General features: G+C 40.6%; 3 protein-coding genes across 8 annotated transcripts in view; 1 reads left to right on the forward strand and 2 right to left on the reverse strand.

Annotated features, from left to right (window-relative positions):
* Hipk (Homeodomain interacting protein kinase) overlaps window positions 1-11,978 on the reverse strand; it is a 33,801-nt gene extending 21,823 nt beyond the window's left edge. The window contains exons 1-2 of one of the 3 annotated variants that reach the window (XM_089466396.1): window positions 11,628-11,978; window positions 6,846-7,653 (exon numbers count right to left, since the gene is read on the reverse strand). In XM_089466396.1, the coding sequence (XP_089322522.1) occupies window positions 6,846-7,293 (448 nt within the window). In that variant the 5' untranslated portion in view covers window positions 7,294-7,653; window positions 11,628-11,978. Of the gene's footprint in view, window positions 1-6,845; window positions 7,654-9,154; window positions 9,407-11,627 lie in introns of those variants that run through there. The other 2 variants (XM_089466397.1, XM_089466398.1) reach the window with 2 other exon arrangements.
* Window positions 11,979-12,167: 189 nt separating this feature from the next.
* On the reverse strand, window positions 12,168-13,459 carry BORCS6 (BLOC-1 related complex subunit 6). Its single transcript, XM_018005606.2, has 3 exons — window positions 12,956-13,459; window positions 12,472-12,895; window positions 12,168-12,405 (listed from the first exon to the last, which is right to left on the reverse strand). The coding sequence occupies exons 1-3, from the start codon at window positions 13,332-13,334 to the stop codon at window positions 12,360-12,362; spliced, it is 849 nt and encodes a 282-aa protein (XP_017861095.1). The 5' UTR covers window positions 13,335-13,459; the 3' UTR covers window positions 12,168-12,359.
* Window positions 13,460-13,717: 258 nt separating this feature from the next.
* The window catches only part of klar (klarsicht), a 148,202-nt gene continuing 146,653 nt past the window's right edge, over window positions 13,718-15,266 (forward strand). For all 4 annotated transcript variants that reach the window (XM_089466390.1, XM_089466395.1, XM_089466391.1 and 1 more), the window contains exon 1: window positions 13,718-14,558. The gene's annotated coding sequence lies outside the window, so the exon portion shown is untranslated. The remainder of the gene's footprint in view (window positions 14,559-15,266) is intronic.

Below are 15,266 nucleotides of genomic sequence, written 5' to 3' on the forward strand. Positions count from 1 at the left end.
CACGCTCTGTGAGTGCAGGAAAGAGAGACAGATAAAGAGAGAGAGAGGAGAAACGGGGAGTTTAGTGACAAAGTAGTGAGCTTTGTGTTGCTAAGCCAAGCACTAAGCTGTCAAAAGGCAGAGTATGCGTGTGTGTGTGTAATACCTTCTGTGTGTGAGTGTGTTGAGAAGCTGCTCAATGGCAAAAGGATTAATTTCCAGTGAAATTCGAAGCGCATGCAAATAAGAAAGGCTGTCGAAAAGGGGGTTGCGCTTGTTGCTCACCATTGACTGTCAGACGCCGACGTCGACGCTGACAGCGACGCCCGCGCAATTTGTAGCCTGCTGCTGCTACTGTTGTTGTTGTGTTCGTTGATGTTGTTGCTGTCGCTCGTTTCTCAATTGACTTTCTATAATTGCGTTTAATGTGTTGTGACGGAGCCGCACTCGCAATTACTCTGTCCTCCCCCTCTACCGCCCACAGTCCCACGCCCAAAGCCCCAAGCCCCACGCCCACTTGGTTTGTTGTGCAACTTGGTAATTCTATTTTTGTTCAATTTTCTGTCTGTGGCTGTGTGTATTGCTGTCTCTTTCTGCTTTTAATCGCACATTTCGCTGCACAGCGCTTTTCACGAGAGATTTTCCTCGACCCTAAGCAGCTTTGATATTATTTAATTTGATTCTATTTTGTAGGCAACGCAACCTTTTTTTGCGTACCGTTACTTTGCATAATCTAGGCGCAAAACATGCCACTAGGTGGCGCTGCTGATGATTTCATTAAGATTGGGGCGAAAGATTGACGAAATGCGACAGCACGAAAAATTCCCTTACAATATCTATTTATACACATACATACATACATATATTTATCTTTTCCTTAACATTATTTCCAGTGCCTTCCATAAGCTGCCTTTCCAGTGTCGATTCTTTTGTCTGCCACGCCCTTTCTCATGCTTATTTCGCATTCAATATCTTTTCTCAAAAAACAAGAAGAGAAGAAACAAGTAATCATCAGTGGCAACACATAATAGCAGTTACGGTACTTTGTGTTTACTGTACTTTGCGCTTTTGTTCATTCGTTCGTTTTGTTCGCTGCATTTACTGGGCTTGGGAATTGTCCATTAACACTTGTTAACCCAATTTAAATTCAATTTCCATAGACAACGTGCGTACGTGTGTGTGTGTTTGTGTGTGTATGCATGTGAGAGAGATAGAGACAGATAGACCGTTGAGCAACATACAAAAGCAGCCTGCATTGTCACTCTCTCACAGACACACACACACACACACACACACGTAGACACAGAGTCAGACACAGACACTGCGACAGTTACGTGCTGCAACAAGAACGATAATAAAGCAAGTAAAGCAAACGTCAACGCTGAAGCCGGCGTCGCAGCCACAACAACAGCTTCAAGGCAATGAGCGAAGAGGGAGAGAGATGGAGATGGAGAGGGAGAGTAGCAGAGCTGCTGCTGCTGTTGATCGCAACATTGTTGCTGCTGCTGCTGTTGCTGTTGTTGTTGGTATTGGCAAATTTTCTCTTCTGTTTTGACCTCCATTCGGCGCCGCCCCGAGGGTCGCATTAAAAAGTTGAAGTTGAAAATGGAGCTGCACTTGGAGGCCGGCTCCATTGAAAAGTTGCCCAAAAAAACAAAAATCAAATTATAAAAAGCAACAACAACAACAACAGAATGTGTACACACATAAATTGCGTTCGTTGTGCAAGTGTGCACCCGAAAAAAAAAAAACGAATTAAAATTGAAAACAAGTTCTCAAATACAAAAAACTGGTCCAGCAATCTTTCATACACTGAGAGAATGAGGGGCGGCGGTTGTTGTTGTTTCTTTTTGAAAGTAATCAACCATGAACTGTACAATTCGATCATTAATAATAACTCGGATCATCATATATCATCCATACGAAATCAATAATTTAAATCTAGCAAAACTCACTTCGGTTTATTTTTAACTCAACTATTTCCCAGTTGAAATTGCTTACCTGCAATAGAAGAAGATAAAATATGTATACATTAATTACAGTTGCGGTAAATATTTGGTCATATAATATATTTTATTTAATATACAAGTGCTTCTGCCCCAAACATTTGAGTGAAACTGACGCAAAGGTCGACTGGCGGCATCATTCAATTCAATTGCGCCGAAAAAATAATAATGTCAAGTTAAAAATGCAAAAAGAAATTGCGAAAAAGCACATTAAGTATGCTTAGGCTCAGAGCATACCCTGCAATATACAAGAATTTAAATTATTTTGAGACTCCGTCAATTGAAGTGCTACAAAATAATGCCAATTAATGAAGGCAGCGAAGCTTGTCGTGAAAAAGCAAGACTATAAAATACCCCGTATAGAATATAAAACTTGTAAAGCAATACAAGTGATACAAAACGAAATAAAGTGAGCATTACAAAAAATCTTTAATTTTATGTATATAGTCCTATCTACCTATCTGTTACTTAAAAATACTCTGCAAAAAAATCCACAATTGTTTATGTATATATCCTTATTATTTCAGAATTAGAGATATTTTAATTTTCTCTCATTTTTGAATGTTGTATTATGAAGCAGCAAGTCAATCCGCAAATACCCTACCTCACTTGAAAGCACTTTGTGTACTTTTTGTTTGTTCCTATTTGACATGTCACAAAAGTTCTGTCTCTGTCGCACGCGCCATGTTTAGCGAGCTTACTGAAATTTTGTACATATATGTATGCATGTAGTATAGCGTTAGCGTGTGTGCGTGCGAATGTGTGTGTATTGCGACAAGCAGCTGCTGCTGTAACGCAGAGATACGCACGACAGACAACATGTTTAGCAACATTTACATAGACTTAAATGAGATATAGATGTGTATGTATATAGTGTGTGTGTGTGTGTGTTTGTGTGTATATGTATATCGTTTATATCGCATTTAGTATTTAGTTAACATTCGCACTCGCCCACTTGAAGTGGCCTTCCCTTAACCTTAGCTAAGCGCAGCTCAGTTTAACTGTCGAGGTCTCGCTTTTGGCCACAAGGTTCGCTGCGAATATGACGAATATAAGAAAATTGACAGCAATTGCAAATGCCGTTCGATTGCCACACCTGCCACTACCATTTCCATTCCCATTCCCATTCCCATTCGGATTCTCAGTTCCATTTCCACTTGATTCCAGTCGATCACGCAATTGACACACAGGTGCGAGGAATTTCACTCGATTGCATACGATTTGTTATCAATTAGCTCGTCTAGGCCTAGTGTCAGCCACATATAAACGCAATGGGGTCGGTCGTTAACTCTTCTGCTCTCTTTGTTTGCACCGAATTAACATTTGGATGTCATGGAATTTCGCTTTAAAGCCACGCTACGTGACGTCTTGCATGAATATTTCATTTACATTGCGTTGTGGTGTTTACAGGTTCTCGCAGACACACACACACACACACACTCACGCAGTCAAAAGCACGCAATAATAAAAATAACTTTGTCATTGGCAGTGCGACAGGGTGAGAGAGACGCAAAAACTAAAGCGAACTTAAAAACAAAAACTGAAAGCAGCGCAGCAGCAGCGCTGCTACGCAGCAACTGTGATTGGCATATGAGCGACGCGCCCTACAGAACACACGCCCTCTCTCGCCTACTCCTACATGTGAGGTGGGTGCTGTCGCTAGCTTAGAATGCCTTTGATGTACATAACTTGGGCCGCGTACGGCAGACATGCAAAAGAGGAGTAGGAGCCTGGGAGAGCGAACTTCATAAGCACGCTAGGCGAAGAAGAGAGGGAGCGAGAGAGAGAAGCAGAAGCAGCAGACTGGAAGATTCTCGTTTTGCACAGAGCGCTGCAGGCAACACTTGGGCCTGTTTATGACTGTGTGTGTGAGCAGGCTGAGTGAAATTGCAAGCCTGTATTTCGTAGACACACACACACACACAACATGCTCACACACATGGAATTCAGCTAGTTTAACTCCTTTCACCCACTGCAAAATAATAGGGCAGAGCCAGAGTTGCCACAGATCACGACAAATGTGATTTCTGTGCAATTTGTTGCCAACTAGATTTATGGGAGAAAGTACAAACAGGAAGAAGCATGAGACTGAGAGAGAACGAGAGCTGTAAAGTGGAAAATGAAAAAGCCGAGAGACCATTGATGGTTATGTATGTCATTCTCGCTGTTACAAAGAACAGATTTTACAGAGATAAAGAGAACTGAAACTGGAAATGGAGCATGAGATCTTCGAAGGCACGAGAGCTACGCAGAGCAGAAGAAAAACTCCATTCAAGACCAACTCGTATTTTGTTTGCACTGGCTTTGATTGGTTATTTAGTAGAATGCTATATATCCAGCCATGTGAAAAGTAATTCAGTCTAACGAATTGAAAACAATTTTTTAAAATTGTAGAGCTTCGAGTTAAGTATTTAGGATAGACTTTAAAATCATTTCTTAATGAAACTTGAATTGTTTTTAATACATAGATACATATGTATGTATGTATATTTATGTTTACAGATACACATAAGCAAGATTCGAACAGAACTTTATCTTTAGCTGGAACAAGTCAAGTCGTAGGAGCATTCCAGAAACATGTGCACATTTCCGCATTTCCAGGCACTGGAAAGTTGCAGACTTAACGGGTATTACGAGTGCTTATCGAACCCATTTGGGAAAACATGATGGTACCTCAAGGGAAGCAGCACAAATTGCGGTTTCTTGCTTATCGAGGAGCGCTTGGCAGAACCATTTCCAAGTAGCAAAAACAAAAGACTGTTTATTTGTATAGAGCCCGCACACCCCAGGCAAACCCACACACGCATACGCACACATATACATATGTAGACCAGAAATATTACTAGAATACAAAAACAGCTCCAAAAAGTATTATCATGATAAAAGGCAAGCAGCGTAGAGCAAAACAGGCAAAAATAAAAACATATATAAAAAGAAAAAAACCATAAACAAATAAAAATGTTCCATTAGCGAAAGAGAGATAGCAATACAAACAAAAATGTATAAGGCGCAATAGGCGAAAGACAAATACAAAAATAAATATTAATAAAAAATGAAGAGAACAAAATTTAAATGTAAACTAAGAAAGACAGAGAGGGAGAGAGAAGGCGAATGGGATAGAAAGGGTGGGCTGAGAAACACTCAAACAAGAACTAAAGGAAATGAAGGCAAACACTAAGCTTTATCTCAGTTTGTTTCTGCTTCAACTACATTTCCTCTTTTTGTAGAAAAAGATATTCGATTTATAAGTGTGAATCAATCATAATTCCTTAAATATCGACAAAATTAGCGACATTTGATTTGACTCAGGATATGGATATAACCAATCGTGATTCCCAAAGATCGATTTTCAATGGCTATCAATAATAGCATCGATACTTGAGAAATAACACAAGATTATGAGATTTATGACCCAGCTGACTTTGGTGGAAATAGAACCTTGAGAATTAGCTTATACCCATTCGTATAAGCAAAGCGATTAGATAATTAGTATGATATATGTATAGGGAACTGCGCTAGGAATCATGCGATAGCTCTGCTTGGGCGGAGTTAAAAGAAAATTTATTACAGATAAACTCTAGATGCTTGGTACATTTAAGTCTAGCTCTAAGTGAATGTATCTATATATGTGTGAGTAAACATATCTAATAAGCTGAATAAAAAAGCGAAAACAAATAAAGAAGCAAAGCATAGACAAGAGTGATATAAAAGGGGCTAGCAGTGGCAATAAAAACATCAACAAACAGAGCTGAAAGAGACAAGCGATAAGAGACATGTTTGAACTGGCAAAAGTAATCGGAGATGGCAACAGTGCGAAATGACAAGAGAGGCAAATGAGACGTGAAAGAAGATAGAGAACAAAGTGAGGGAAGAGATGATGATAAGCTGGCACACTGTAGACAGGGGGACGAAGAATGAAAGAAAGAGAACGATGATACGCGTCTGAGTATTCATACACAAGCCCAAGGGGGGAAAGCAACAACGAATTCCAATTGAAGCCAAGTGACAACAACAACAATAAAACATGAACACAATTTCGCATGGTTTCACGTTTATTGTTTGATTATCAATAGAGACAGAGAGAGAGAGAGAGAGGGAGATAGGCGTATATATTTATATAAAGCGAGGCTACCCTTGATAAGCGACAAATGGCAAAGAGCAGAAGAGGCAGCGTAACTGTTTATATGGAGTGTATGTTAGATACATATATTAATATAATCATCATAAATTGTTGTCTGCAGTTCGATATAAAAAAGAACGATAACGATAACGATAACAGTGGATGATTTAAGCTATGGCCATTCAAGTCGGCAGCAGACGAAAAAACTTCCAAGCCATAAATAAACTGTGTTTGGCTATATCTTTTGGCTGACTTTTGTATAAAATGATATTATATTACATATACATATGTATATTTATATAATTTATCGATAGCAGCCTTTTTTAATAACATCCGGGGCAAAGCGTACCTTGACTTTGTGCCATAGATAATTTCATGTACTTCTCTCGGCATTAGATGACGAAATATTTTATAAGAAATGCATCAGAAAATCACTTGAAATATTCATTATTCCACGTCTTCGCTGGGACGGAAACTTGTTCATTTCGAAGAGTTTCAAATTGAATTTATAAGAAATCAACGATTACTATATTCATAGGAGCTGAGAGAACTTATCGATCAGATCAGGTAATCGCAGTTCAAAAGTTTCTTTTAGTTCATAAAACGCTTAGTTCCCTAGTTCATTCTTCAGTAGTTCCACTGAGTCGAATCTTCTAGTCAAGCTTTATGTACATAAAGTTTCAGTTTCAGTTCCCTTACGGGATCTATTCCAACTTATCTCAGATATATATAGAACTCACCTGTTTCGCGCTTTCGCTTGCTGTTGGCCGCTGCTGTTGACTTGGACAACGTTTTCTGCTGCTGCTGCTGCTGCTGCTGTTGATAATGATGTTGCTGCTGCTGCTGATGATGATGAGCTTGTTGCTGGTGTTGATTATGCTGTGAGTGCTGCTTGATGATGACGCTGCGCTGTCGCGGCTGCCGTGTCTCCGCGTCGAGATAGACAATGGGCTTCAGATCGCAGCTGATGCCAATGCTGATCTGTTCGACGGTTGGCTTTACGTCCAGCCCATGCGCAGGGGCTACTGGTGCTGGTGGCGCTGCTGCTGCTGCTGATGCTGCATACGTGCTGAGACGTGGCCTGTAAATGTGCTCTTGTTCTGTTGCAGCTGAACCGGAACCGGAACCGGCAACGACGGCGTAGTCGATGACGAAATCGGACGCGTGTGAAGGATGCGACGTTTTCATTGGCGCATGCGAATTGATAAAACGATCCTCTGGTGCTCTCTATCTCTCTCTCTACTACTCTACTCTCTCTATTCTGCTCTCTCTCTCTCGGTCTACCTCTACTTATGTTACACTCTAACTCTCTCTCTGTTAAGCTCTCGGCTCGTTTGCAAGCTCTTATCTTATTTCTCTTGCATTTGTTGACTTTTCCAATTCGCCTTCTCCCGATTTTATTTGCTGTACAAAAATATTACGTTTTGCTTGACCAAATTTCTGATTGGTCCGGCCCTTGTGTAACATCGGGATTGTTGACTTTAATATATACAAATTAAATTTTTTGTTTTATTTGTGTGGACAATTTGTGTAGAATAAGAAGAGAATCTGCAAGTAGGAAGAAATACATTTAATTAGTCAAATTTTATATAAATTCATATTAATAGACATTACACTCTAGTAATGTAAATTATGATTGGAAATATAGCTGCAGCGCAATTTGGCGTTTCTTTCCCACGCTGGAAGCATGGAAAACAACAATTTTTGTTATATTTTCGAAAATTTCCATTGGCGTCTTTGGTGAAAAACAACAAAAGCAACAACGACAACAACAATCAAATAAACGTTGCCAGACGCAGCCAATTTGAGGTTTGTGTCTGTATGTCTTTTTGTCGGGCCCTTGCACAGTGGTATGAGGGTGAGATGCAAGCTTTAAAATTTTATATTTATAAAAGATTTGTACAAAATTTTCATTTAAGAATTCAAATAGAATTATGACTAATAATCAATTTTAATTATTTTGATGAATTTTTTAGCAATTTCGTATTTACTTTCACATTGTGTCAACCACTGTGCGAGAAACGTTTTGGGTGACTGCGTATTCGCCTATGTGTGTATGAGTGTGTATGTGTCTGCGTCGAGCCGCAATATAAAACTACGCAAAAACTATAAAAACATGCGGCAGCAACAACACAGCAGCGTAAGACAATAGCAACAGCAACAAATTCGTAGATTAGGCACTAGCGAACAAGCGCTAGACAGAGATAGAAATACACATACATGCACGCACATAAGCCAATTGAACTGTTTTTTCTTCAGCTACGCACTTTGTATTGGAAGGCAACGCAAAAAGTTCTTGGGTTTCAAATTGTGACCAATTGGCGACTTTCGTTTGAAGTTGTGCGTGTCTGACTCTGTGTGTGTGTGTATGTGTGTGTTAAAAAACAAAATTAACAACTTGTTGGGCTTGACAGATCGGCAATTGGCAGGGGGAAGCACAACAAATAAAAATAAAAAACTTAATATGTGCGACGAGAAAACAAAAATTAATGCAAACAAAAAGCCGGTTCTCATACAAACACACACTCAAACGCATACCCATACATATGCATAAACATACAGTAATAAAGGCAAGAAAAAGTTGCAAAGATGCTGCCGACGTTGGCGTTGACGTCGCTGTCGCTGCTCGCGAGGGAGAGAGAGCGCAAGGAGTTGCTACAGCCGAGACGACAAACATAACAAACAAACATAAACACATATACACACACATATATATGGAAAGGCAGCGTCGACGTCAGCGCCACATCGACCGGCGCAGACGTCAACAACAAAATGGAAGCAGCAGCAGAGCAACGAATCTCAAGCTGAGCCACGAGCAGCGCACAAACAGCGCAGTTAGCAGCTCAGCACACAAAACGGCAAAACGAGTTTTTTGTTTTTTTGTTTTTGTTACTTGCGGTTTGGGCGAGTCGCTAAACAGCAACAACAACACAAGTTATACGTATTTATTTATAAAATTGAATTTGTTTGCAAATTGCGACACTTATTTATTGAAGTTTCTGCTCACACATACACGCACGCACATCAATATATATATATATGCACATACTCTTATACACATGCAGGCAGGCAGACAGCACTTTCAGAGCGAATTGAGATCGGCCAAACGTTTTCCAGTTTATTATTAGCTTAACTGCTGCGAGCGAGCACCTTGTGCGAGGACGAGCCTTGTTTTTTCTTTTCAATGTATTTAATTTATTTTCATTTTTATTTTGAGTATATGTTTTTATTTGCTGGGCTGCCCGCTTTGTACGTCTGGTTCGGCCGCCGTTTGCTGAGACTCTGCCACGCTGCCAGTGCTGCAGCTGCGGCCGAAGGCTGCCAAAGGCGTCGCTGCCTTTCACTGCGTGCTCGGGCGCCTGCGCAAGCGCCAGCTGCGGCAGAGCTTCACTCTCTTCTGCCCACTCTCTTCGGACGCAGAGTGTTGAGAGGCTCTGCCCGGGGGACTCGCGAAATTGTCGCTTTGCTGACGTGGGCGCGCCACCTAGCGTCGGCGGGTGGGTGGCTCTGCTTTGCTTTGCTTTTGCTTATTTCAACAGACACGTAAGGATTTACGTAGTTGGCAAAAGGCGCGGAGTGGATTACGAGCGCGTCAGAAATAGTTTCTTTTGCACAATCAGCAAGAAGGCTCAACAGTAAAAGAGAGAGGGAGAGAGTGAAGAGGCTTAGGTCGAGGGTCGGATGGCCGGCGGCAAAACGCGAAACTTGCGTCGTGGGCAGACTTAATTCCACACAGAAACTAATACGCACATGTGTGAGTGTGTGCTTGTGCGGGTGTCTAACTGTATGTGTGTGTGCTTTTATAACATATTTTTAGCTCAGAAAATGGCACAGTTACATTTTTAAAAGACGAAGGCATGAGAAATTGAGGCAGGGCAAAGGCAAGGAGCATCTCCCAGGTGAGCATACGGTCATAGCACACACACACGCACGCATATACACATACTTACATGTCTGTAAGCATATGGAAAAGTTCTTTGAGTGGGAGGGAAGAAGAAGCAGAGTAGGCAAATTAGATTTTATGCTGCTAGCTAGGCTGCTGTTACCCGGCTATGCGCGGCCAAACTAATTAAATTTCTTCTTCAATTTAAGTGAGTTTTATTTTCAGCCCTTTTCTATGACTTGAAGAAAGTTTCCAATGATTAAACTACAACAAACAGGGTTAAATGTTTCAATACTTTTCTTTAGATATAATAAATTATTAAATATAAAAATAAATAAATATAAATATATCTTTCTAAAAACTCTTTATAGCCACTTTGTCTTTAGACTTTGTCATTAGATGTCGATCGCTTCTGCCAGGTACCACTGTACCGTATTATTAATGTGATTTATTTTATAGCTACACATTTCCAGACACAGACTTTTCCACATTTAAAAGCAGTTGAAACTAATCAAGACTGCAGCTTGAGCTCCAATTGGAGATCTTCCCCTCTTCATCCACAACTGCAAATCCACTTGGGCAACTTTCGAACAGCTGTCGAAGCTGCCTGCGATTCCTTGAATTTCGCTTTGACGACTAATTGTCAAGTGTGGAGCGTAAAGTGCCAGGGTGAGGAGAGATAGAAGTTCTCTTAGCTGAACTTAAGTTGTGCAACAATTTATTTTCATTTGTCTTTAAATATTTTACAGCTAATTGTGCTCAGTCAACATTGCCAGCGGCAGCAGCAGCGCTGCCGACGTCAAATGCTTTTCAGTATCCTTCGCATGAATGACACACAGCTAACACACGCGCTCTCTGCTGCCGCTTTCTCATACATACACGCTCATTCTCGCTTGCTCTCGCTCTCTCTCTGCTCTCACGAGCACCGGCGACGCTGGCGGCATTTCTTTCATGTTGTTTGTGATGACGCAGCGCTAGGCAGAAAGGAAGACGCACACATATACACACACACACACACACACACACACACACACACACATACAGTCACATAATCTTACACTATCTGTGCAACAACAAATTGAGTCGTTATAAATGTGAATGAATATTGCGGCGAACTTTTGTCTACAGTTAGGAACAACAAACAGTACAGGGTGCGTTTCGAAAAGGAAGGGAAGAGAGCGCCCGCATTCGCCAGCATATGGATAGTTAACAGTTGTTTCCCTGACGCGCAATATGGCAAAGTATACAAAAGCAGAAATAAATGGAAAATGGAAATTAATTAAACTTTGCTAGGGGTATACACAATGGACGCCACCCTGTATTCAAATTGTTATTAAAATGGCGAAAAAACATGTCTGTCTACATATAATCAAAAGTTTGTAGCAGAAAAAAAAAAAGAAAAAACAATTTAAAGTGCAATTGAAAACGTGTATAAAACACGCTCTCTCGCTCACTCACTCACTCATATGCATACATGCATATACATACAAACATAGATACATATGCACACATATGCTACGTGCGCTACTTTGAGTTCATCGTTTTCAATTCATTTTGAGTTTCTCTCTGCTACAGCAAAAAGTCACTCAAATACACACACACGCACACTCATTTAATATACATATGTATTTGTGCTTACTTTTCATTAATTTTTTTGTTGACTGGCGCGAAGAAAAGGAAGGAAATATTGTGAGAAAAAACAAGCATTCACATTGAGCGCAAACACTTGGACCGCATTACGAACAGAAATATAATTTGTTGGGAATTATAGAAAGTGCAATCGAATTTGCGTTATTAAAACACTCGCCATGTTTTCTCTCGCTCGCTCGCTCTTTTTTACACACACGCACGCATGAGAAACACAATGAAAACTTTATTTCTAAATTATTTCTTTTTTATTCCACACTTCTACACGAGAGCCCGCAGACCGAGCGACTTGACGTACGCGTTGCTCAGAGAGTTTTAGTAGACTGGGTGGGCCAGAGTGACTGTCAAATAGTATTTGAAAAATATACAAACGAAAATGTACCAAAAAATGAATCAGCAAAATACCAACTCAAGCTGAATACTAATTGAACTACATATATAGTCTGCTGGTCACATCGTAATGTTTAATCGTTTCATATATATGCGTGGTACCACGCCTATCGACTTATTATCGATATTAGTCAATTGCCGCTCATTTTAAAATTAAATAGCGTTTAATACTAATTTTATGATTTCAACGATTTAAACTAATTGATTATAGTAAAATGACTAGTATAGTAACAAATTGGAATGCTAAGGCTTAAAGAAAAGCACAGGGCGTATTCAATTCCTGCTCAAATGCAGCAGCGAGCTCCACGCCTCCAATCCCGCCGCTGATTTCCTCCTACATCGAACTATCCAGCATATCCACAAGGCGCTTGATCTCCCGACTGTGAACAAGAATATACTATTATGGTAGACTTATACTATATGGTGGGTAATAAGGGAACACTCACATGCGCACACTGAGCTGCTCGGTGGGTCGCATCGACTTGGTGATCTCCTCCGTCTTGGCCAGAAGCTGATACTGGCATTTGATATTCGCATCCAGGGCGTCCGTTAGCTTCTTTACGGCGTTCTTGTGTACCTCCACATTGTCGGCGGTGATGCTGCTGATGGAGTGCAGTAGATTGCCTAAGTTCTCAATCAAATTGTCCACAGATGAGGCCAGATATTGCGCCTCCAGCTCAATGTCGCTGAGGACGTTCCCATCGACCTCGGGCACATTGCGCGACTGCAGAAATCTGGAGATGGGCGCCGAGTCGGAGTTGTTGCTGTGCTCTGAGGCAGCGCGCAGCTGCGACTCCAGGTTGTGGGCAACAAAATGATGCATGGCACCCGCGCTGGCGGCAACTGCTCCTTCCAGCTCATAGGGGAAGCCTGCAAGAGTTGAATTAAGAGATTTGAGGGTTGGAAAATTCGCTGGAGGTAACCACTTACTGGACTGCGTCGTCTGTGGTTGACTGCTGTGCTTGCTCAGCTCATTGGAGCTATCTTTCGAGTCCTTCGAGTTGCTGTTGCTCGGATCCTCGTCCTCGTCCTCTTCCTCCTCTTCGTTCTCGTCCTCGCCCGAATCCAAATTCACATAGCTATCGCTGCCTGTTGAGGACACATTGCCAGCTGTGGGCGTGAGGTCTTGCAGCACATGCTCAGGCACAGCTCCTGCGTATTGGGCCAGGAAGGGAATCTCTGAGTAGGAAGCAGGAGTGCAGGCATTGCTGCGCTGCTTGTTGTGGCTGGTGCTGGCGTCTTCGCCGTCTGCCTCTTCGCTGTAGCCGTAACGTGGGCGTATCGGTATGTCTTGGCTGCGACGTGACATCACAACGATTGGTTTAAATTTCAATATAAACAATTAACAAAAATTCGCAGAGCTAATTCTTTGTTTTTATTCTGTTTGTTACAGTTCAGTGTAACGACTGCACAAGCAATCGACTATCGTTAATCGCAACACACGATTTCAAGTCACTGAGAGTACGTAGTGAAAAAAGTCAGTAAAATTTAAATTTAGTTGCTGAACATATAATAAATTACTACATTTTCATAGCAATTGATACCACAATAATTATATTTATTAATTCAAGTTTTAAAAGTACATTTGCACTATGTAGTTATTTTAAAAACATTGCTATTTTCATAGTTCCTCATCTCTTGTATATCGATACTATCGCTCGTTGACGCACATTAGATATGTATGCGATATTAACATCCCTAATTTTGACCATAAACAAAAACAACTTCGAGCGGTTTGGACGCGTAGCGGACGTTATTCGCGTCGCTCTGTTGTTTCATTTCAAACAAATGGCCGCCGACGCGTGTGCACAGTTAAAGAAAAAATGTTAAATGTCGTGTTATAAGTGTAATTTTGCGTCGCTGATTTATCGAATTGTGCAAACCACTAGTTGGGTTTAGTTTTTATTACTTGAAATAGTTTTGCCATGAAACAGCGGTAAATACAAAGCCGTTTGCATACATGTGTATGGTTATAGTGTTTGTATTAGTGTCCGACAAAGTGCATGTGCACGGAAATCAAAGTGCCGCAAACACCAAACAAGTAAAACAGATGAAATAATATTTCTGAATATCTGCGTGTAAATTGCGAGCACAAAGAGCAGCTAAATGTGCTAAAATTAAAGTTTAAAACAAGCAACTAGCAGGTATCGACACACACACACACACCTCCGTAGAAACACACTCATGCACACATTTATATGCTGAGAGAAGAAAAAACCCGACGGCGAATGCAGTGCGTGCAATTGTGTGTGTGTGAGGGCGACAAATTCGCCCTGTGTATGAGAGAGTAAAAGAAAAGAAGAAGCACTTCTGCGTTTTGTGTTTGCTTTTGCATTTGATTTTGCGCTTTACATGTGCTGAGTGCTGTGGGGTTCAAATTCCAATTGGAATTTGCAAGTTGCGCATGCGTTGCCGCATTGAAAAAAATCTCGTATAGTGTATTTATTGTGAATGTATGTGTTTGTAAACTAAATCATTCAGCAAACTCAACGAAGCAGCTGGCTTAACATCAACAAGAACAGCAACAAAGCAGGTAAGTCACTTGTTAACAAAAAAAGAATGAAGAATTTTACGAGAGCACATTAAATTAATTTACGTTCCATGCGCTCACTGGAAGAGAGCGAGAAGGCGATTTAAGTGCAGCAGCAAAAAAAAAAAAAAAACCTTACTTGTGTTTATGTGTATGTGTGTGCGAGTGAGTTTAGCTTGCTACTCTTTTTCTCTGGCATTTGGTTCTTTGGCTTTTCTTTTCTATTTTGCTGCTGCTGCAGTCAGCTTTTGTTCTGGCTGCTTTGCCAGCTACGCTTATTCGCTTGTTATGTGCTTTACGCCATTGTCTTTCCATTCGCTGCCGTTGCTGCTGCGCTTGCAGTGAATCGTAATCGTAAATGGAGGCAAAACTTCGTTCAATTTGTGGATTATAATGCAAACAATGTAAAAATAAACTAAATGAAATTTTTATTTTTATTGAATTCTATAAATAAATAATTTTCAACTACTTTATCACTTAGAAGTTTTTTCTTTTTTGTGGCTCGTCTGCTTTTTTGCTCCATTTACATATGTATGTTTCAATTTTATTTGGCTTTGCCTCTCTTCAATTGTGAATGTACATATGTATGCATTTGTGTGCTTTATTGCTGCTTTTGCTATCTACCGTTATGTTCGATTGCGATTTCGTAATAACTTTGAATTCGCCCGACCGACCGCCGACTGCGATAATATTTATTTGCTTGCTCTCTCT

Source organism: Drosophila arizonae, chromosome 4 (assembly GCF_054131065.1).
Source record: "Drosophila arizonae isolate 15081-1271.41 chromosome 4, UAZ_ARI_1.0, whole genome shotgun sequence".
NCBI classification, from domain to species: Eukaryota; Metazoa; Arthropoda; class Insecta; order Diptera; family Drosophilidae; genus Drosophila; species Drosophila arizonae.

Excerpts from the sequence above, each read along its gene's own strand:
- BORCS6 (XM_018005606.2), bottom strand. The coding sequence starts at position 13,334 with ATGTCACGTCGCAGCCAAGACATACCGATACGCCCACGTTACGGCTAC. Across the intron at positions 12,896-12,955 it reads ACCACAGACGACGCAGTCCA|GCTTCCCCTATGAGCTGGAA; the intron begins GTAAGTGGTTAC and ends CAACTCTTGCAG. Across the intron at positions 12,406-12,471 it reads GAGCAGCTCAGTGTGCGCAT|TCGGGAGATCAAGCGCCTTG; the intron begins GTGAGTGTTCCC and ends TCTTGTTCACAG.